Raw genomic sequence first — 22,662 nt, forward strand, 5'->3', positions numbered from 1 at the left:
GACGTGACACCACCCATGTTAAAGGATACCAAAAGTACCGGAATTCGCCTTCTTATTCTTTTGCATGCAAACCGTTTTATTGTGTGCAAAAATGCCTACTCAGCGTGCCGACGTCTTCTGAGAAGAAAACGTACTCCTTTAGTTCCTCTATTTAACGTAACTGTTTGTCAAGCATTTAGATCGTATTCTCTATTTAAAAAGCATTTATTTGCTTTGCGTTATTAGTTCCAGATAATCGAGAAGAATATTATTCACGGTAATATTTTAGCACGAGATATGACGAAACTGACACATGGATTTTTTTCTTTTTTGTTTTCCAATTTAAGGATTCGTGCCGAAGTCCAACCGAACGTCCATACTTTAATTGGAATTGAGCCTGCGGACGAATCCGACAGGTGAGTAAGAACACGATTAACGTTGAAATGGAAACGTTTATGCTGTCCGGTTATCGTCCACCTGATACGGGTGGCGATCGTGTTGCAGGTTCTGTTTACAGGCTGCCGAGCTGCAGACGGACGTCGTATAATAATGGAATTTATGCAAGTAGAAAGGCGATCGTGCTACGTAAACTTATACTTAAGACAAAAGCTATAATACATTATTTAAAAGTACCTTGGAAATAGCGTCGTTTCGACACCGAGCGCTGTTGTCAAATTTTTAAGAGTGAATTGCACTTTGCAATCCTTCTATAACTTTTGTCTTTATATCAAAATAAAAAAAGTCTCAAGAATATTTTCGCTTTTTTTAAAAAGTGCTATTTCATTCTTACACTGTCACCGACTTACAACTGGCGGGACTCCCAAGAATAATTACTTCATTCTCGAAACATGTATCGCCTGATCACTTTCGCCCTCGCACCTGTTTCCATCGTGTAGATCGATCGATAAAAATTCGAAATTTACACGAGGACTACGTAGTAGTCGGGAAAATTAACGGCCTCGGATCCTCTTTATGCTCGATCATCTCACGCACAATAAAATATAGGTCTGCGCGATCTGCAGTCGGTTAATTTTATAAATTATTGTCGTTCCCGTTAAATACAAAAAAATAATATTTTGAAATCTCTTAGATATAATTTGATATAATCTTTAGATATATTAGGTGTTGGAATTAATTCGTAGCGTTTTACAAGTGATGGGAAGTACTTTCATTAATGTATTTTTTAATGCTCATGTGAAATAAATAACATTCTTTCATTAAAAACGCTACGAATTAATTCCAACACCTAATAATTTATTAGATATAAATCTTGAAACCTTTAAGATATAATTTAAAATCAAATAAAGAACGTATATTGTACAGTTTTATTCCTTTATATTTTTTGTTTAATTAAAAACGTAATCATTCAACTTCTGTCACAAAGATGATCAGTGTCCCAAGATAAATTAAAGATTAAATGGACGCTAAACTGAAGACGTCTACCTACAGATCTTGGTCCACTCACTCGGTCACGCCGTGTACATCGCGAGGAGAAAGCACGCCGAGAAAAAACACGGAGAAGCGGGAGAAGCCGGCACGTGCTACGCGTTTCATCCGTGCGGAGTTTACCAAGCGATCGTTTAAACAAAGTTCATTACCTCAAGATCGACGGTCGCACAAAGCATACGGTTAAGTCACGTCGAGTGCCTGTTCCTCTCCTCGGAATCTTCTCCATATAAGAAAGAACGTTTCTCCTTGCGTATGCACGAGGCAGTGTCATCGCGACGAGTGCGAGAGGACGTTCCTCTAAATCCTAGCGGAACGAAACGATGTAAACAAACTTGTAATTAAGTCTAATTTGTACGCTATTCAAATATTACGTGTCTTGATTTAAAAAAAAAATTATAAGAGAACTAACGTAATATGTTTTTTTAATTGTAAATGTATTATAATGAAAACGCGTAATTACACTCGTATTTACACTCGTGTATTTTTGGGATTGACGGGATGAATTTTGGTGCAGATGCCTTTCCGCACCCTACACGTTCTCTTTCAATTCTCTTGAAACGTATTCCCGTTACATAATCAAAAGCATTAACCAGTATCCATGGAAAGCGAAATGAAAACCAGAAACCAGCAGTTATAATAGTGCAGAGTTGAAATGGGGATGCTGTATAGCGCGTATCACTTTTGGTTTTATTCAAATATATTCGTATCCCTCCTCTCGCCCTTAGGATAGATTCCGATACAGTTCATCAAATGGGGAGTCATCCTGACGCCAGATGTTCCTCGCTTTCCAACCCTCCGGACTCTGCCTGTTGCGCAGGCAATAAATAGAATAATAGAAATTTTGATCATTCTCACGTATCCATCGAGAAATTATTTGGCAAAATACACATTTCTACGGAAAGTTATTGTATTTCATTATTTCAATATCATTATTTTGATGAAATTCGTCCAGAAGATATGTGCAACGGATTATACATGGATTGTATAAACAATTACTTATAAATAAAAATAAACTTATACAGTATTGTAACTATTTAACACTGAATATAATTATTTTCACAAAATTATATGTAAAAATTTTAGAACTTGATTAAAATTTCTCAATACGTGTCCGTTTATCTAAATAAAAGGTAAATGCTAAATTATAATAAGATATGTAATTATTTAATTTTATAATAAGATATATATATTAATTAAATATAAATATATATATATATATTAAATATATATATAAATAAGATATATATATTAATATAATAATAAGATATGTAATTATTTAATTTGTAATTATAGACAAGAATAAATGAAAAGTTTTATTTCCATATGTAAAAATAATAATTGCAGGAGAGATAGAAAGGTGATCCAATGTCACAAATACCATACAACGTAAATTAAAGATAATATATTGAAAGAAAAAAATTGACTGAATATAGCATAGCTAAAATATGGCATAGCATTTTTAATTAGTTGCAACAGTCAATTTTTGATTGCGTCAGCCTCTCGAAATCCTATATTGACATTGCGGATAGGCAAAAATTCACTGTTGCAGCCAATTAAAAATACTATGCCATATTTTACTATCTAATTACCGCAGCAACCAATCTTTTCTTTCGGTGTAGAAAAGTTCCCGTGTGTATCGGGAGCATCCAAAAATAAAAAACCAGATTAAGCATATGTTTACCAGATGTCAATTTTATTGCAAAGGCAAAGGGCATCGATACGAGAGAATTCCAGGTGCCTAAATTGTCCGCCGATATTCCGTCGTGTGCTTTCAATGGATTCTGATGCACATTTCATCGCGATGCATGCTGGTCTGATCATGCAGAAGCAGCGACACATCTGTGTGCCAGACGACGAATTGGCAAAAGGTAAAATAAAAGCGGTTTTACGACATGGCAAGTCGTGAAATAGAAACGCAACGCGATAACGAAACTTTAAATAAATCTACTTGTAAAATTACTTCAAGACAGATTCGAGAGATTGTCGAATTGAAATATTTTTCTTCATCGTAATTAATTATGCAAACAATTTTATAAAAGAATAGATAGTTTTGCTAATTATAAATAAGCATCTTCATTGAAAAGCATAACAACGGCAACAATTTTACGGCCACTTAGAGTACATAAGTGGAATATAAATAATTCATTATCTGAATGCGAAATTCAACTGTACTTTCTAAACTTTCGAATACTTAATAAATAATAAAATTAATAAAATTCCTTCCAATGTTAGACAAAAGGCTAATTATTTAAAACGCTGGTATAAAGAACAGTTTTCAGAAACTTTTTCATTTTGTATAATATGATATAGTGAAATCATATTTCAAAAATTGAAATAATTCAAAAACGCACAACCTATTCTTTTTCTCATCGTAAAACAATTATATATTTTTTATATTATTGAAAGTATATCTATACATATAATCGTATAGTTTATATATGTGTACATATTTTGCTACACTGCAGTTACATAAAATTTTAAAACATCGCGGTCATCTATTTTTTTCGTAGTATATAGTTTTCCTTTTTTTTTACGAACACAGAAAGTTCATTTTTTTGTCGTGTCACACCCAACGATCCAATTTTACTTTTCAGACATGTTCGAGGTTTTCCGTGAATCCTAGAATTTATTCCGATATCACGTTGATAAAAATTTATTACTCGCTCCTTGCTAGGCGGTACCGTTTCTCTGTCGCAGTCAGGGAATGTCAGCTGCCTCCTGAGGTACCCTCAGCAGAGTACAAGCCAGACGCTATTGTTCGATCAACAATACTCAACCGAATCGCTCACAACATATCCTATTCACATCATCCACCCACTTTATATCGCCCCCGTGCGCCTTCTTCACTACGCACAACCGGCGGAAAAGGGGAACCGGAACAGACCTTAACGTCCATTTGGTCCGCGGAAGAAGCTGTCACCCTTCCCGATTCGGAACTCCTCCCTTAAGGGGAGAGTTTCGAGATCTCTCTAGTCAATGCAATCCATTAATCCTTTCTTTTTCTCTAATTTGCGGGTTTATTCTTCGTCGAAACCTAATTATTTTTTTTTTTATAAAAGATATAACGAAGAATTATCACGTTACGTAATTTGTAAATATTAATTCCAATAAGTTATAAATATTTACAATTTTGAAATGAATGCGAAGTCTAATTCAATAATCGTCGAAGACGTTAGAGTTGTTTCGTCCGATTGTCCGATCATTAGGCTAGGTGGAGTTTAGGACAAATTGAGGCATTGTCCGTCCCCAACAGGGACGTTGGTCAATTGATAATGCTCACATCTCGAATGTGGATCATATTGTGCCTGCTACGTATAATGCATATCATGCCATGCAACGATATCGATACCAGTCGATCTCGCGAACCGCGGATGCAAAAAAAATTTCTCTTTCTAGGGATATCTGCCTATATGGATCACGAGGAACACGTGGTAGCCTCATTAATGAAGAGACGAAAGTCGTTTCTCATAAAAGAGTCGGCGGCACGCGCCATCGAGGCGGGGTGTCAGCTGGTGAAGAATACCGATCGGTACCCATACGTCCTCAATTCGATGCAGCAGGTTTTTATCTCCGCTCAGTATCTTCCATTCCCGAGAAACTCGCTACCGACATGACGAAATAAACGATGATCCGTTTAATCAGTCGGCAAACCATCGTTCGGCAAATATTTTTTTTTTCCATTGAGCAAATTTCTCCATTTTTAAATAATCACCATCTTGAATGAAAAGAACAAATGTGAAAGAAATAAACGGCACTTTAAAAAGGTAATTTCCGAACACCTCAAAGGGTCCACGATATAATTGCAAGCCTAGAGAAAAGGTTCAACGCCCTCCGAGCTTTTGGATCGTCATCTCACCCTCCTTCTCGTTCCCCAGCATCTCCGTTCTCCCTATACCATCACCGTCGTCTTAAGTGTCTCCTACACCCTATATTTATCCCCACCATGATATCCATGCTGCCACGCGCCACCATGCTCCGTTGTCTTCTCGCCAACATCATGTCTCTCTTTCTCTCAGCAGCCGCCGCTCTCATCCCTCCCCCTCCCTTCACCATCACTCGGGCGGAGGCCCCAGCTCTCGAGGTCGAAATTCTCAACATCTGTCGTACCTCCTACCACTGTCGCCCGTTAATACGTTCACTTGGTAACAGCAGCAACATCCCAACGATCCCTCTCGCCCCGCTTCCTGTAATCCTCAAAGTTCTCGCGGATGGAAGTCGGAAAGAGGAGCTCCCGATCTTGTTTCTCGATTGTTCCTCGTCTGCACGGGGATCAACTTAACTTCCCGAAGAGTTATTCAGTTACCTCACGCGCGAATTCCATTCACAGAAGACGCGAACTGATGTCGCGGACTAAAGCGCTAGACGTATAAGAAAGGATTTCTCCAAAGTTACCCAAAGTTTCTCCGAACTTATTACAGTTTCGAAGCGTCAACTGAGTTACTGAGACCACTCGCGATACTCGCAAAACCCGTTGCAGACGAGACCTTAAAGTCCTTCCATTGATTTACTTCGAAACCGTCAGGAAAGTTTGTGCCATTCGCGTCATTCGAACCAAGGACCAACTGCACACGACCGAGCTCTTGTTGCAGAAGGCAACGTGTGCAAGTAAAAAGAAAACCTACGACGATTCGCCCGCGACGACGCGGGTACATGCCACGTTTAAGTTTATTTCCGAGCCAGGTCGGCATCTCCTCGTGATCAGGAGGCGATTCGAGGACGTCGGTCAAGCCGGACTCGGCAACATCTGCCTATTCGTTGTGGCAGGTGGCGACTTATCCTCTTCTCTCCTCACTCGGTCCGCCTTTCGCAAACGTGCTCCCGCACTCGCTTCGTCCTCATCGCATCCCCGTCACGTGATTTCTCCTCTCCGTCGCTCTCGCCCGTTCCGTGTGTATTTCTTTTCGGTGAACGACGTGCCACGCGACAACGGCACGGCAGGCGCGTGTCGGAATCGCCACCATGGCGGGGGAAAAATGGCGCACAACGTCTTAAGGGAGGCTGCGCTCGTGCACGACTGGTAATTACAAGCGTGACGCAAATTCTTATTACCGCCGTCAATTTCTGCGATCTTTTATCGCTAGCCTCTCGTTATGTAAAAGAAAAAAGGGAATATGAAAAAGAAAGGAAAGACGACATCCAATTCGGGGAATTTATTATTAATATATCCAAATTAACTCGTGACTCGCGTATGTTATATATTGTATATTTTGATGTTTCCCTCTGAAATCTCAAAAATTCCTCTCTGGTTTTTTGTCATAAGTTTAATTACAAAGTTGACAAGAAAAGAGACTTTTGGAGAAGAGGCGAGCATCGGGCGTTCTTCGTTACTCAATTTACAGTCGAGAAATAATATACATGTGCGTGCGCACAATGTGACAGACTCACCACAAACAGGTGGTTCGGAAAAAAAAACATTTCTCTTCGAGTCATTCGGAGCACGAGTTTGCAACACTTGCAGAAAGAAAGGATAAAGAACGCGCAATGTGTCCTTTACAATTAGCCAGGTGGTAATTAAGGGGGTATTCTTATTTGTAAGGCTAAAAATTACATGATTCAGGAATTTTTTTAAAAGAAATGAATTATATATATATATATATATATATATATTAATATGAAACTTTTTGAAACTTTATTTGTACAAAAGGTATTTAAAAATTATTTTTTTCGTGTCCATATGTATCACGAAAAAATATGCGGATATGCAAGACGTATGAAAAAATTTCTTTTTAACGCGTTGACATCATTCCGTTAATTCTAATAGCCCGAAACCAAAAAAAACCAAAAGAAATTATTAAATTTTGTAAGTTACACTATTAAATTTTGTAAACGAAAAGGTCTAACCAGAATAGCATTTGGTGAGGCCAAATAGAATTTCTGATTATGATAAAGCATCAAAATACCATTCTGGTTTGACCTTTTTGTTTAACCAAATCATTTTTCTCTGTGTATTTACCATCGATAGAAGAATTATGTCAGGAAAGTGATTGCCAAATGATAATTACGACACGCGGAATAAGCAGAAAGATATAACGGGACAGCGTGAAGTTTTTTAAGTCGTCTTAAATTTAGACGACCACGTCGCGTTCTAAATTTAGTCCCGTTCATGTCGATTATTGCTCGCGCGAATGTGTCCCGGAAATTCATTCACCGATCCGCATCGCCGTAGACTTCCGCAGTTTTATAAGAAACTGCAAATGATTAATTTCAATTCTGCAGAAATTCAGTGAAAAAGATCATAAAATATCAATCTATTTTGTATTCGTCAGCAATATCAAGCTTGTCACAAAGGATTTAGTCGAGAAGGGAGGTCCGAATGAGTCGCACTGGACAGGACTGATGTGTCTCAGAACCTAACATACCGTAAATTTCCGAAAGGGAGGGTGGACGCGTACTTGAATAACGAAGGGGTTAATTCTGGTCATTAGCACTCACTTGCGCTACGTGGACAATTGCTGCTGTTCCCACTGTTTGTTCCCGCGACAATGAATTATGACGTTTCGAATCTGTGCACGCATGTTTCACCCCTTCAAATGTTCTTCGAAAAAAAAAATCGCAAAAAAACGTGAGCCCAGACTTATGTGGGGACGATGTGCGTTCGTGTGCGAAGTAAATTTTAAACAGTAATATTTGAGAGACACGAATTATGGTATGAATATGCGAATACTCTAACGAAAACTTTACATTACACGGAATTTTTTTTTTAAATTTACTCTGAAAATATGGTAGTTGCGGTGCAATACAATATTTTAAAAGATTTTCACTTTAGTAAAGTTAATCAAACTTATTTTATATTTTATTGTAGTTTTATTAATAAATAAAAGATTTACATAAAATTCTTCGAAATATAATGTTGTCCCACGACTATCATATTATCAGGGTAACTCTAAGAAAAAATTCTCTTCGTGTATATTTGATCATTTAATGATAATCTTCTGTCCAATATTAGCTTTGTTTTTAAAATATTCAATACAACATAATGAAAAAATTGATATCGTGCACAGCTCACTTCTTGTGATATAAATATTGGTTAATTAAATAATTATATAATTCATATAAAAAGATTCATATTCCATCTCCACTATGAGATAAATAGAATATATTTATTCACTTCTGTATATTATGAGATGAAAGTAACGAAGTAATCATTTTTGCCATTTATTTAAATAGAGTGCTTTTTCGCATCGAGATAAATGATTAGTTAATTATAATAAAAAATAAATTATTTTATGGAATTATTCCAAATGAATTAAGTACATTAAAAAATCATTACTAATAAATGCGACAGAACACTAAAAAAAGAAATGTTTAATTTTAAGATATCAAAATATTTTATTCTTGTCTCCGTTTTTTTAAACTCATAAAGATGTTTTAGTTTAAATTTTTTCAATAAACAAAACATATTTCGATTTAAACAAGGATTTAAAACACTATACGTGTTTTAAATTTATGTTTTAAAATTAAACACTCCTTTTTTTCAGTAATCTTGTACAGAAAATTTAAATATGTTATGATGTAATGCTGAAAAAAAAAATTCATGCTTACGCGAAAAAGAACCCCGACCTTCGAGTGAGCATTTGTTTCTTTTCCTCAGCCAAGCTTTCTTTCTGCCACGACCCCAGATCAAGTTTGTACAAGGGTTTCTGTAATTGCGAGGGTTTCAAGCATCATGCTATAACAAAGGATAAAAGCTTTTTTGCCTCTCAGTTTTTTGTTCTCTCTCTCCGATCTCTCGATCGACATTTTATTTCTCCCTCAATCCCGACATGCACATTGACTTTGACATTCACCCACACACACACACATGGAAACGTGCGCATGTTTTAATTGCAGCTAGAGCGAATAAGCCCACATAATTAATTACGAAGCAGGCAAGATAAAAGCTCGCGTTCAGTTTGGGCGTTTCCTCGCGCGATATCGATCCGCGTCTCGAGCACTCTATTTAAATAGAGAATGAAAGTGATTGCTTCGTTACTTTCGTCTCACGACGGAGTCGGAGTATGAATTCTTTTAAATAAAGTTCGACATTTTGCAACAACGATGTCTTGTTTGAAAGACGTCACTTTGTCACGTCTTAAAACGAGAAGTTTCATTTAACTGAACTTTCCGAGAAGAATTCAAGAGATAAATCGCGGATGGATATCCACGACGGTCGGCGTCGTTAAAAGCGAGAGAAAACGAGAAGAGCGGCGACAGTGGCGGCGGACGGACAGTTCCCAAATTGTCATTCCCTCTTAAAATTAATCCACGAGGGTTGCAAATAGCCGGTGGGCTTGACGTGCGGCCAATTGCTTCGCGCGTGAATCCCGCGGATGCATTTTCGCCGATTCTAACGGCCGGTAGCGGACAATGCCGTGTCGCACAGACGTTGTCAGCGAGGGGGATGACGGGGGCGAACGAAAGGGGACAAGCGCGGAAGAAAAAGCCTTTGGCTTCGGCATCGACGACGGACGAGGACGGGGGACGGATGGGAGAGCGAGTGTCGCGCGATTCGCGCCCCGTGGCACGATAGGAACCTTTTCCAATTGACGTCATAGTCACGCTCTTTTGCCCTTTTTTTCACCCCACCCCTCGCCTCGCCGTCGGGTTAAGAATAACAACGCGGCGGGATCGCTATGTGTTGCAACGCACTGGGAATAGACGGTGGCCGACTACCGGCCGCCGTCACTGAATCGACTTTGTCGGCTGTGTTACCGTGTTGCCGTGTTGCCACTCGGAGAATACGAAATATCCCACAAATCATGAACATGTAATTTTAACGAGAAATTCCCCGATGAATTTGAAGTCGGGGTTTCCTGTGGGAAAAACGTAATTCGAGTAACGAATGATCTTCCAGGAGTTGGGTACAAGAGTGATGGAAAAAGAGGAAGATCTTTTACGAATTTAAGCTTCAAGAGCCGCAATATCGTAATCTTCAATTTATTTCAGTGCTTATTCTTTAATGGAATCTTAAAATTTAATTTCACAGATATATAGAAAAAATTAGAATGCTGATAGTATAATATAAAATATTATAAATACTACTCAAACAAGAAATAGCGAACACATTCAAACACGTTTAAAATTGTGCAATATTCAGAACACCGTAATTCGGTGAAAAATCATCGCACACAAAAAATCATAAAAGCATTTGAAAACTTGAAATCTCTATTTTTTTGAAATCTGTAATTAATATTAGGTGTTGGAATTAATTCGTAGCGTTTTACAAGTGATGGGAAGTACTTTCATTAATGTATTTTTTAATGCTCATGTGAAATAAATAACATTCTTTCATTAAAAACGCTACGAATTAATTCCAACACCTAATATTTCAATTTGACTGATCCTTTACGGAGCTATACGGATACAAATGAGTATCCGTCAAATCTGAAAATTTTGTACAAATTTTACAAAAGTCGAAAGAATAAATCCTTATCTTTGAATTGTTTTTTTATGATATTTTTATTGTTTTGTTCTATATTGAAGCAAAAGTAATCATTTTTGTTTCAATTCGGAAAAAAAATACAACGCTCAATAAAAAAGCAATTCAAAGATAAAGATTCATTCTTCGACTGCTGTAAACCGCATTTTTGTGTAATTTTTACTTCACCATAGACCTTTGTAAAATTTGATCAAAATTTTCAGATTTAACGGATATTCATTTGTGTCCATAAAAAATATAGCTCCATAAAAAATTAGTCAGATTGAAATATCATTTACGAATTTCGAAAGTAGAGATTTCAAATGCTTTTTCGATATTTTTGTCTGCGACGATTTTTCACCGAGTCACGAATATTGCACAATTTTGAACGTATTCGAATGCTTCCTATTTTTTGTTGAGTAGTACAGAATTTCTCGAAATTTTTTGAAAAAAGATCGTCTAATTTTAATTTAAAAAACTGTGATTATTTACGAGTTGTTAAACATCTTTAGAATCTTTAGATACCATTTTATGGTAAAAATAATGAAACTATCACAATCAATTATCTTCTACACGATTCTCGAGGTGTTATCGATGTACGAACGATTCTTTTATGTCATCATTATCTGAAAACAAGAAACTTAAGATAGAAGAGTGAAGAGGCGGATGCAATAATCTGTGTGTAGTGTCAGAAATAACCGTCGTCTTTAAAGCACAACCAATGCATTCTCCATTACACATTCATACATGAGCAAGATGCACATGTCACCGAAATATATATATATATATATATATATATATACACACATACACACTGTTTATTTCCGCGTTCGAGGGTTCCCTCTCCTCGCTAATTCCTACTGAGAAAAACAATTTGATTGTATCAACAAGATACGGTTAAATACATTTTAATTAAATTTAGCAGGATTTCTGGTTATTACAACAGAACATGAGATTTTACAAATAGAATGATAGATTTTGGTAGCTTATACTATAAGGATTAGTTTAATATTTTTCAGTTGAATCTATAAAACTTTTAGTTATATATTTACTTTACTTTAGACATGTAACATCATTACCAAAATTCTGGTTTAAATGTCAGCGCATCCTAGCAGTTTTGTTATTATGCAAATCGGCACGAATCAGACGAATTTGTTTTGTATCTTGTACTGAAGTAAAGTCCTATAGTGGAGCAATTACTGAAAGTTTAACTGAACAAACTAATTGTAAGTCGTCGTACTATACTATGATCTGTCTGAACAAGTCAGAAATTCAAAAAAGATTAAGAAAAAAAGGAAGTGGAAAAAAAAGATCTTCTCTTCTCCGGCAATGGAATATTCTATTAAAAAATAATAGTTAAATCAAATTAATAATTTTTTTTATTAAATAAATATAAATTCACATTTAATAAATATAATTTCAAATTTTATTTTAATTTAGAACAATTAGAGAACTTTTACATTTATCACTAAACTATAAGGCTAGATCGAAAAGAGTAAACGAGCGTAAACGATATGCGAAGCACGTTCTAGTCAAGAATCCAATAAAACAGAGGAGATAAAAATACTAAGCGCGAGGGAGATTTTTTTCCTTCCCCCAAAATAACATCCGTAAATAATGACCCATATTTCGTGATATTCAGAACATCCGAAGTTTATTGACAGATCATCGTACGAAAGTGGACGCCACTCCGATTCAATGCAGCATGTGCAGCAATGAAATGCGAGGAGATTCACTTTCGCGAAACCCAGAAATAAGATTTGCTTACGCCTGTGTGCTATCAACGTCGCGTAACTGTCAGTTTCACCTCTATTTCGCCGTCTCTATTTTGCTGCTGTGTTTGTACGACCTATCAATCGTGGGCAAATAAATTCCCATATCAACACCTCCTTAATCAGTCTTCTTATTCTTCGGACCGATCGTGCCGTGAACTTTCTTTTTATAAATTTTATTCGACTTAAATCCAAAAGAATCTTGAGGAGGAATCAAGAAGGAAACTCAAAAGATTTCTTCCTTTTTGCCACGATCTTTTTTCCTTGGTAGAAAAGTTTGAACTACCACGATAGTTTTCCAGCAACTTGCACGTGCAACTACCTGACTGAGTTATCAATACTATACAATACCAGCTACCTTAGTTCAGGTTGACCAACCCACACAACTGCGCAATCGAACACAATACGATCTTTCTCTCGAGGGATGCGGTTGTGCCACTGACAAAAATTTCTCGAATTTTCTGCCACACCATCTTCTCTCGCACAAAGGCGACCTGTCTTTACAGCAAATCAGTGTGTGACGTCGCCTAAACTGATCAGCTGCGCGGTAGCCATGTGTGAGAATCTTCTGATTGAAATTTATGGGTGTCTCTTATTCTATTTTCTTGGCGGCCATTGCTGACGCATGATTTGCAATCGCGTGTGAATCTGCTCTTTAACAATTCCGTTTTTTAACAATAATCAAGTAAAACGCGAAGCAATTTTGAGGTAATCTCGAATCTCTACCATTCCGATTTTACAGTCACATGCAGACATCGCCGATGCATCTCCACGATAACGAAATTATCTCTCAAAATGCAGCCGCGACGGAATCCCGAGATTGCGACGCAACCGGAATTGGATTTCCAGAGTCATTAGACTCGCGTCCCATGACGCACGAAGAAGCCTTTCCTCTTTCTTTCTTTCTCCTTTTACCTTTCGGTTTTCCCCGTCGTCGCGTAATCTCTCTTTCTCTCTTTGGGTCTCCAAAATGGCTACACGCAGCCAGCGTAGCGTCTACTTGGTATAAATACATATGAGAACTGGGTCGCTGGCCTGAACCGGCCATCACCGTCTACGATCCTTCTTCCTCGTTAATCCCCTTCCCCGGAAGTGTCGTCTACGAATCTCGAGCGCGCGAATTTTTCTGCGTTTTCCTTTCATAAGAGTTTAATGACGACTCCAACATTTCGTTAAACTCTTATTACCATTATGTATTCAAAATATAAATCCAATACTTAATTTATTAATAGTTTTTTCCTCCAATAACGTAAAGCAAATTGTAATATTTGATTACTCTCTAAATCTGAATCAGTGAAATTCAACCGAAAAAGAAAGGGAATTTGAGCATTATATCATTAAAATATCGATATTTGCAGTTCCAATACATTGAATTTATAGTATACTAAAGCAAGGTTAGCTAAGTTCAGGATTCCACTTGTCATTGATTTTTGTAGTTTAAATTTCACTGAAGTGAATTCATTAATTCCCAGCGGCACATTTGGGACAGTTTAGACTGACAGTGATAATCCACTGATTCAGATTTAGAGAATATAAATAATTTATTAATGTTTCTTATCTTAATTCAGTTTCCCTTTCGTTTGGATTTCAAATTTCCGGTGTTTCCGCCGTCTCCCCTAATCTGAGCCACGCGACAGTTTAATGAATGTCATCCGAATGTCACTCACGTAGTCGCTTCCGAAATGTAGAGGACTTCGGTAGAGATACTAGTAGCGTAAAAAAAGGACATTGTTCGGCTGACCGCTCGCGTGACGTCGATTAGATAATTCGATGGAAGGGAAACCCGCGTCAGGTCTGTCGTGGATTTGTGCGGATGTGCAATCGCGGTTTTACTGGCAGGCCTCCGGAGTCCGGCCCCTGTGTCTGCCATATGACAATACCATCTGCAGCCCATACCGGGCGACCAGGGTACCATCGGTACGCCGATGATCCTGCGGGATAGATGGCTACACGACGGGGGTGCGGGAGCATCTTGCAAGCCTTCGAAACCCGGCCTTACGAGACGAAATCGAAAGGTGTGCCCAGGTCAGAAAAGATGCAGCTGGCAAAATATCGCATAATAATCGCCAAAACGCAACGTAACGCCGTTCATTGCACGCATGACGTTGTCTTGTGACAAACGATCCGGAGGTGGATTATTATTCCATCGAATTGCCTCTATGGCGATGAAACGTACAAAATTTGAGTAAATTAGGATGTATTACTCTAAGGAGAGAGCTGTAGTAATATGTTTAAATTAGGAGAAAAATGTAGATTCGTTTGAGTGTTTGGTATAATGAGCGTTTTACAATTTTCTAACATTAACGAGAATCATTAATTGTTTTAAGTTGATTAACAATTATATGCGAAGATTAAGTGCGACATTTTATTTCAACTAAAAATATTTGCGTATTTTGCAAATAAAACTTTCATGTAAAAACATTAACTTTGTTCTATCTAATGAATTATATTATAATTCTAAATTTAAAAAAAAAATGAGAGAGAAGAGATAATGTTCTCATTACCAACGGAGCAAGATGTATCTCGGAACAGATGTCGCCTCTAGACAGCGTCTGTTAGAGATTCTCAAATAAAAGTTCGGATATCATTTAAGTCTTTTTCATTATCTAGTTCACTTGTGGTTTTTAGGCTTAATCATATTTAATTTGATAATAATGTAAAAATTGTGTTTTTCTAACAATAATTACCCAACAAGCAAGCTAACATTACTTGTCATTTTGACGTTCAAGATTAAAATGACGATAAATTGCTGGAATCATTAAACTAATAGTTTGTAGTGATAACTTTAAAAATTATTACAAAACCATCAGGTTGATTAACTATAGCTAGAAAAATATAATTTTTACATTATTAAGTTAAGTTTAACTGAAAGTTAATCAGGAAAAGAAAAATCAGGCCCAACAATTTTTGATTGATTCGCCATATATTTCAGTTTCAGTGTTTCATATTTCAAACTATTCAACTACGAAAAAATTCAAATTTTACTGTTACTTTACAGAATTACTTTAAGAGTAATAATATTTATACATATAAATTATTGAGTTAAATTTATTTAATTAATAAATCGCATAGATATTAACTTGTTCATTTTTTTAAAAGCACAGTTAACTTGAAAATAGTGGACGATGTCTAAATTTTTACTTGAGAAACTCTAACATTTAAAAGTAAACTATACGTAGGTAATGTAAAATAGAATAACGTGTATGTGTATATATATATATATATATATATATATATATACACACATATATATATATATTTTAATCATACATTCCAAGAAATCTGACGCAGCGTTTTGCGTCAATAAGCTAAACGTTTAAAAAAAGTAAAATTAAAATAATTAATTAGAAAAAAATTCATTCAAGATCATAGATGAGATATGTTATCACGCTATCAAGTGTTCGTTTACATTTTTCATTAAAAATTCAGTTATCTTTTTAAGTGCCATTAAAATTTACTCTTAAATTATCATTTCCATCGTAGAGAAAAACATTTTTTTGGATTTAAAAAAATGATTTCTAAATAAATTTTGTATTTTGCTGCGATTTAATAAATTAAATTCGTGTTTAGTTTTGAAATATTTTCTAATTTTAATAGACGCAGCGTGTCTTCGAGTGTTTCGTAATCGAGCAATTGGTGACATTGTCAACTGATAATGACATTCTTCAAGGATTTAAATTCGTCACGTGCAGCCATGAAAAGACAACACGACGTACGACGAGCGTTTATCATTGAAAGGATTTAAAAAACGCAGTGAAGCAATAACTTCATTCGCGATACCTGCTGATGATCTATACATTCGAGTTATTATTATTTCTACAACGTCACAATATCAAATTGAAACTTGTTCCAATTCCTGAAAAAATCTCAAGAAAAAAAATCAGGGACTTATCTCACGCTAGCGGATGGAAAGAGAACGCTAAGAGAACACTATTCTCCAGACCAACATTACGTATGTTCTCTGTAACCTCCTTGAGAAAAATTCCACCCGATGAAGAGGTACCCAGGTATCCCATCGTCATCGCAACATCGGCTGCAAATCATCAGTGGTCGATCGCTCTTGATCGCTCTCGCAATTGACACATGACAAGCGGGCGCGCGTGTGCACGAAGAGGCGTTTGGCCGGCGAGCAGCACGCGATCATATTGCGAGAGAGAAAGTGTTATGATTCGAGGACTTAAGACTCACCGCTGTGCCCAGTGTTGCTTGACGATTGGCCCATCGTCGTCGTTGTTAGCCCGGCGGCGACGGCGACGGCGGCGACGGCGGCGGCAGCGGCGGTGCCTGTGACGACGGCAGACAATTGTGTCGGGTCGTAGGACGGCGGTGCTCGGGGGCGGACGTGGGTTCACGTGAAAAAGCGATCGCATGGACGCGCGTGGAATGAACACATCGCGACAACGACGAGTGGCAACGAGGCGATGGATCGCGGTGGATCGCTGTCAATCACGATACATGGTGCATCCGCTGGCATCCGCGGTGTCGCTACGCGACAGCGGGGCAACGAGGTGAACGAGGCGGACGACCGCACTCGCGTCTCGCACCGTTGCGCCGCCGGCGGTCGCGAACGCCGCGCGAGGTGATTGGCCCAACGGCGGTGGCGCGCACGCGCGCCAATTAGCGCGCCGCTTTGAACGCGTCGCGCCGCACGCGGGTGGCAACGGCGCGGCGACGCGCGTGCGGTGCCGCAGCGCCGAAATTGATTCTCTCGCGATGTGATGCAGGTGTTCGTACTGCCGGATTCTGCTAGCGACGTTTTTCCGCGGCGCCGCGGACACTCTCCACGCGCACCCTGACTTGAGGATGCTCATACCTCAGTCTCTGAATTTTAGTTAGCAATTTTATCGATTTTTATCCTTGTGTTCCGTAGTCTTTGTTCATGAAATTGCAAACAACTTTTAATTGTACCTGTATTAAACGTCAGATACATAATTGACATTTTTATAATACCGATATATATATATATATATAATTTCACAGTATACCATTAAATACTGTACTATTATATATCATTGATTTAAATTTATTATCTTATAATGTAGGAGAGGATCAAGTGATATGGAACACATTGGATCTCTTCAAGATTTCATTTTCTTAAAAAAATGAAATCCTACTAAATATAATATACATGATATGAAACATATATTATTCTTATATTCTTTTAATCACGCTTTATAATCGCTCTTTAAATCACTCGTTTAATTTTTCTAAAAATAGAAATAACAAGATTTTTATATTTTTAAATGTCATTATCTTATTTTTGTAAATTGGATAGAATTATTGATATGGAACAGAAATATTTTTTTAAACTATATTTTCTGATAGGTTCCTCTTGTCAGTACATACGATTTTAACACATCTCTTGCTCCGCTTTCATAGCTTTTAATCAATTTCCTAATATAAGTATTTTTCAAAATAGAAAACCGCTCATTCGTCTTTCTTATTGTCATTTTCTTATTTCTTAAAGATATAATCTTTTCATAGCTTATTTTTGGCATCGAAACAGATCACTTCATCAAAATTGATCCTTGATATTCATCAATTTTTATCACGATGTAAAAATATTCTTACATCGTGATCAAAATGTAAGAGTTTATTCTTACATTGTAATTTTGATTACGTGATTTATTTTAAGGCTAAAAATAAGCGTCAAGCGTCAGCATAAAATTAATACTTTAACAGCTATAATAATATCGTATTCTCTTCATCCTATTTGTTTATCTTCTCCATATTTATTTCTAACAAAACACAGCTCAGAAGTCTCATTGATTGCTCACAATTGTCCGATATAGCCCGCCACCTCATTATCCAACTATCCGAATGACTCACGAAAAAACAATGTATGAAACGAGCAGCTTTATAAAACAGGAAAGATTTTAAACTCAGTATTTAAAAAATAATATATACTGTTTTTGTATTGATGAACTAAAAATGAAATTCGACTTACAGCCAGTTCCACAACTCACGGTTAACTCTTAATCAATTCAACTTATTCTTCATCTCTTTCTAATTCTTGAATATAATAATACAAACACAGAATAGAACAATTATGTATAACCTTGTATAACATTTATATAAGTTATGTACATGTTATATAAATATTATATATATTTTGTGTTTGCTGTGTACATATAGATTCGAAATTAATTAATTAATTATGTTATTGTATTAACTTATAATTAATATATTATTTTTATAACTTTTTTAAATAAAATATGTATCAAGCATCTATGATCGATATTAACATAGTAATAATTTTTGGCATTACAGTTTGATAAGAATAGAAGTATATAATTGTTGGTTAAATTATTTCAATCTGCTTTGAATTTATTTTTTCATCCAATACTTCTATCCTTCCAATATTTTCAATCAAGTTAAACACTGTTAAACACGCTACATTATTTAATTTAAAGTTCTCGAAAATATTTTCTTGCGATTGAAGTTTTCGCAAAATTCATTAGATCATGAGAGAGAATCCAAAATTAATTAGATTAAAAATTCAGAAATTATTTTATATATTATCACGTCTTCAAACAAGTACTTAAAAACATTATTTATCTAAATGTATGTTTGTGATCTAATATACAAATATTTAATTGACTTTACATGCTTCTTTCGGCACGCAATCTTTATATAAATATTTAATTTAATTTTCTAAAGACTGTAATAGATTGAATTTCATCTTTTAAAGAATGATCTTTTAATTATTTCAAATGACGTATCATTATCTATCAGTTATCCTTGAATTCGTCATTCTTTTAAATCATCATTAATTTTATGTTCAAGTTCTAAGAAATGTCTTGCACATTTGTCTCATATATTCTACTTTGCTATTGATCTTAGCTCTTAGCCTTACCGAAAGGAATGGAAACATATGAGGGCTTAGATTCTTCTAGCATCTTGAAGATATCAGGTCGCAATATATTTAGCGCACTGCAGACAAACCATAAGAATAAAACAAAATAAATGAACAAGAAATCATGAATCTACATACTTTCGTATTTCTTTTTTACACTATCATCTATTGTAAATTCTAACTGCACCCACTATTCGCGTGTCTCACATATGTACGTGTCCCAGAGTGGGATCATGCGAGGAGCGTTCACAGAATGGCGTGTAAAGACCAAGTCGAGCCCGATCTCGCGCGATCGCTGGACGACGACAGATGAGGACCTACTGCCGTCGGTCGGCGATGACGACGATGTTCGACTAAAGTTCATCGATCACCCTCAAATCTTCGGCGAGGGCGAGATCGAGGTCTGTACGACGACGAGTCGTGAATTGCCTTGGCAACCAGCCGTCAAAACATTGTGTACGTTAATAACGTCGACAGAGTGCGATCGGGAGAGCCATCCGACCAGTCACTCAGTATCCTGTGAATCATTCTGCCCTGCGACGACGACCGCGACGACGTTGGACAATCGGTTGGGTACGATTGGAGAACGTCGGGTCCGCGACTGAGATGGTCTCCGGCGTGAAATCCGCTCGGTATCATCATAATCCGGGATGTAGAAGCTGACGTCAACGAGAGTGCGACTCCACCGGGAACCAACGCCTCCGGGTCGCCGAAGCATGAACGTGGGGAATCCCCAGATCGTTTGTCTCGCGCTCACCGTCATCGTCTTCTTCCAAAGAGGTCGGTAGACGATTAGATACCGAAGTAGTTGCGATCTTCCGAAAATAGGCAATCTTTCTTAATAACGAGATCTAAAGAATGGTACTATCTGCGAATCTCGCGCGAACAAGATCGATAACCGGATTGCACACATTGCTTTCGAGGACAAGTTGTTAACGTGCGACGTGTATAGTTCGTGCTGTTTTATATATAAAAATAGCTTGCTTTGGTGCCGCTCGAGCTCCAAGACCACCTTGTAGATCACAGATCTCTCCTCGACATGAAAATTTCCTGACGACATAAAAATTCTTTAATATTCACTCCTTATCAATGGCAAGTAAAATTTGGATTCTAGAACAAAACGCCCAAACGAGATGTCAGATTGCCAAGTTTTATTTATCGCATTCTTCATTTTCTGATATAAAAATTCTTAAAGGGATGCTGGAGTAATTATCGATATTACGTGTGAAAATTTCCGAATTGACTAAACAAAATCAAAAATCCTTTTACAGGATTAAACTAAACGCAAAATTAGGAGGTGGACTTTATGCTAAAATTAAAAATTTACTTAACTTTTTTTCGATTTTAATATAAAGTCTACTGCACCATTCCCTAATATTGCGTCTTTAATCCTGTAAAACGATTTTGTATTTTGCTCAGTTAATTCGGAGATTTTTTTATACAACTATAATGTCGATAATTTGATCACTTCAGCATCCCGTTAACATTTGTTCCTATCATTGACAAATGAAATTTTGTATCTAGAATAAAACGTTCGAGTAAACGAGATATGTCTCAAACAAAGATGTTAGATTGCCATAGTATTATTTAGTATTATTTATTGCATTCTTAATTCCCTGATATAAAAATGATATAAAAATCCTTATCACTTGTTTCTTATCTAGAACAAAACGATGTTTCTCCAAATACGAAAGATGTCAGGTTGCCAAGTTTTATTTACCGCATTCTTTTTCGTTTCGTTTTACGAGTGTAACTTGCCTGTTCTGTAGGGTGGGCCATCGACTGTTTCAAGTGTGTCTCGATCGATGGCGACAACAAACCCTGCGATGACCCATTTCACAACAATGGGAGCCGCGCTTTCTTGGAGTCGCCCTGCTTAGGAGGTAGAAAAGGCCGGGATGGCCTCTTCCCAGCGACCGCTTGTCTCAAGATTGCTGGTATATATGGTAATAAATCCAAGTTACCGTGACATGATATACTATTTTTATTCATTTTTTCTTATATCTTTATTATGTTAAAATCGACCGTCTCTTACAGAAATCCAATTTAAACTCAAAATTAGTAATTAATCACTTATACCTTCTAGTATTAAATCTCTGTAAGAGATGAGAATTTCACATTGATAAGTATATTAAATTGTATCTTAATCAACTTGACAATTCATTGACTTGGCCAATTTAATAAATTACTGGAAATTACTTATTTTGTTAAATAAGTTATTAATTATAATACTAAATTAATTATTTTTATTATTATTTAATACTAGAAATTATGTCTTTTTTATTAAACTGCTTTTAATATTCAAAATAAATAATTAATTATTATCATTCAGTGTTAAATTTTTGTAAGAAGTGAGAATTTCGTGTTGACAAGCATCTTAATTGACGGCTTAGATGAATCCGGTGTGACCTTGATGGTGAGGGGTTGCGCATTGGATAGCGGAACCCTGACAACGGACTCCGAGATTATCAGAATGTCCCACTGCGGTGGTTTCTACTTCGACGACAAGTAAGACAAACTAAATATCGGAAATCGAAATTTATTATTTTTAAACATTCACGAATACCTCGTAGGTACGTACGCGGATGTGTGCAATCTTGCAGCGATGCGGACGCGTGCAACGCGTCGTCGAGGAATCTCGCGCCGCTGATCGCCCTTGTATTGCCGATTCTCGTGGGACTCGCGTGATCCATTTACACTCCGCGACGCGAGTGCGATCAGACGTTTTTTCGAGAACTGGCCGATTACAAAATTCATTGTTAATACTGAAAATCTATAACACACGTTATGAGCATTACAGATTTTCAGCATTAACAGTGAATGCAGAAGAGATCGACGGACGACATTGAGAAATTACAACAGCGAGCGCGTTGTAGTTATTAACGATGATCTTTAATCATTAAATCTTATAATACGATGCATTAAGCAGACCACATAGTGAATATACTGCCAGATTTTAATTAATAAGCTATAGTCTTTCTCATTATTTTCAAGCAGCAATCCAATTCCACGCGCCATTTACTCTAGCTATCACTGGTTATATATGTGCGATACATTGATTGTAATTACAGCTTCATATTGCTTCATATCAATAAAGCAGATTTTGAAATTGTTAAGTGAACCCTCTTATTCTCTAGCCGGTATTCATAATCTGTTCTTATTTTAAAATTGTCTTAATATTGAAAAATATTAATTAATGTGATTGGCTT

At 36.6% G+C, this 22,662-nt stretch overlaps 3 protein-coding genes across 6 annotated transcripts in view; 2 read left to right on the forward strand and 1 right to left on the reverse strand.

Annotated features, from left to right (window-relative positions):
* Window positions 1–19,730, reverse strand: part of neur (E3 ubiquitin-protein ligase neur) — a 63,565-nt gene extending 43,835 nt beyond the window's left edge. Inside the window, exons 1-2 of one of the 3 annotated variants that reach the window (XM_087409156.1) lie at window positions 19,645–19,730; window positions 19,454–19,530 (exon numbers count right to left, since the gene is read on the reverse strand). In XM_087409156.1, the coding sequence (XP_087265282.1) occupies window positions 19,454–19,530; window positions 19,645–19,688 (121 nt within the window). In that variant the 5' untranslated portion in view covers window positions 19,689–19,730. Of the gene's footprint in view, window positions 1–16,785; window positions 16,896–19,453; window positions 19,531–19,591 lie in introns of those variants that run through there. The other 2 variants (XM_087409160.1, XM_087409162.1) reach the window with 2 other exon arrangements.
* Window positions 16,972–20,058, forward strand: LOC147908585 (uncharacterized). Its single transcript, XM_087409178.1, has 2 exons — window positions 16,972–17,105; window positions 19,678–20,058. Exons 1-2 carry the CDS (start codon window positions 17,019–17,021, stop codon window positions 20,056–20,058), a joined length of 468 nt encoding a protein of 155 aa, XP_087265304.1. The 5' UTR covers window positions 16,972–17,018.
* Window positions 19,917–22,570, forward strand: LOC105149079 (uncharacterized). 2 transcript variants are annotated; one of them, XM_087409177.1, is made up of 4 exons: window positions 19,917–20,233; window positions 21,223–21,390; window positions 21,847–21,961; window positions 22,027–22,570. In XM_087409177.1, exons 1-4 carry the CDS (start codon window positions 20,170–20,172, stop codon window positions 22,139–22,141), a joined length of 462 nt encoding a protein of 153 aa, XP_087265303.1. In that variant the 5' UTR covers window positions 19,917–20,169; the 3' UTR covers window positions 22,142–22,570. The 2 variants fall into 2 exon arrangements, with proteins under 2 accessions (XP_087265303.1, XP_011059541.1); XM_011061239.2 differs by having other exon boundaries at window positions 19,928–20,233; window positions 21,223–21,399.
* Window positions 22,571–22,662: the final 92 nt, after the last annotated feature.

Source organism: Acromyrmex echinatior, chromosome 9 (genome assembly GCF_024713525.1).
Source record: "Acromyrmex echinatior isolate Ae372 chromosome 9, ASM2471352v2, whole genome shotgun sequence".
Taxonomy (NCBI): domain Eukaryota; kingdom Metazoa; phylum Arthropoda; class Insecta; order Hymenoptera; family Formicidae; genus Acromyrmex; species Acromyrmex echinatior.

What these genes read in the sequence shown, in the direction of transcription:
- LOC105149079 (XM_011061239.2), top strand. Translation starts at nt 20,170, where the DNA reads ATGAACGTGGGGAATCCCCAGATCGTTTGTCTCGCGCTCACCGTCATC. An exon ending in CATCGTCTTCTTCCAAAGAG is followed by an intron (nt 20,234 to 21,222) that starts GTCGGTAGACGA and finishes CCTGTTCTGTAG; the next exon opens with GGTGGGCCATCGACTGTTTC. An exon ending in GGTTTCTACTTCGACGACAA is followed by an intron (nt 21,962 to 22,026) that starts GTAAGACAAACT and finishes AATACCTCGTAG; the next exon opens with GTACGTACGCGGATGTGTGC.
- LOC147908585 (XM_087409178.1), top strand. Translation starts at nt 17,019, where the DNA reads ATGGATCGCGGTGGATCGCTGTCAATCACGATACATGGTGCATCCGCT. An exon ending in CGCGACAGCGGGGCAACGAG is followed by an intron (nt 17,106 to 19,677) that starts GTGAACGAGGCG and finishes TACGTGTCCCAG; the next exon opens with AGTGGGATCATGCGAGGAGC.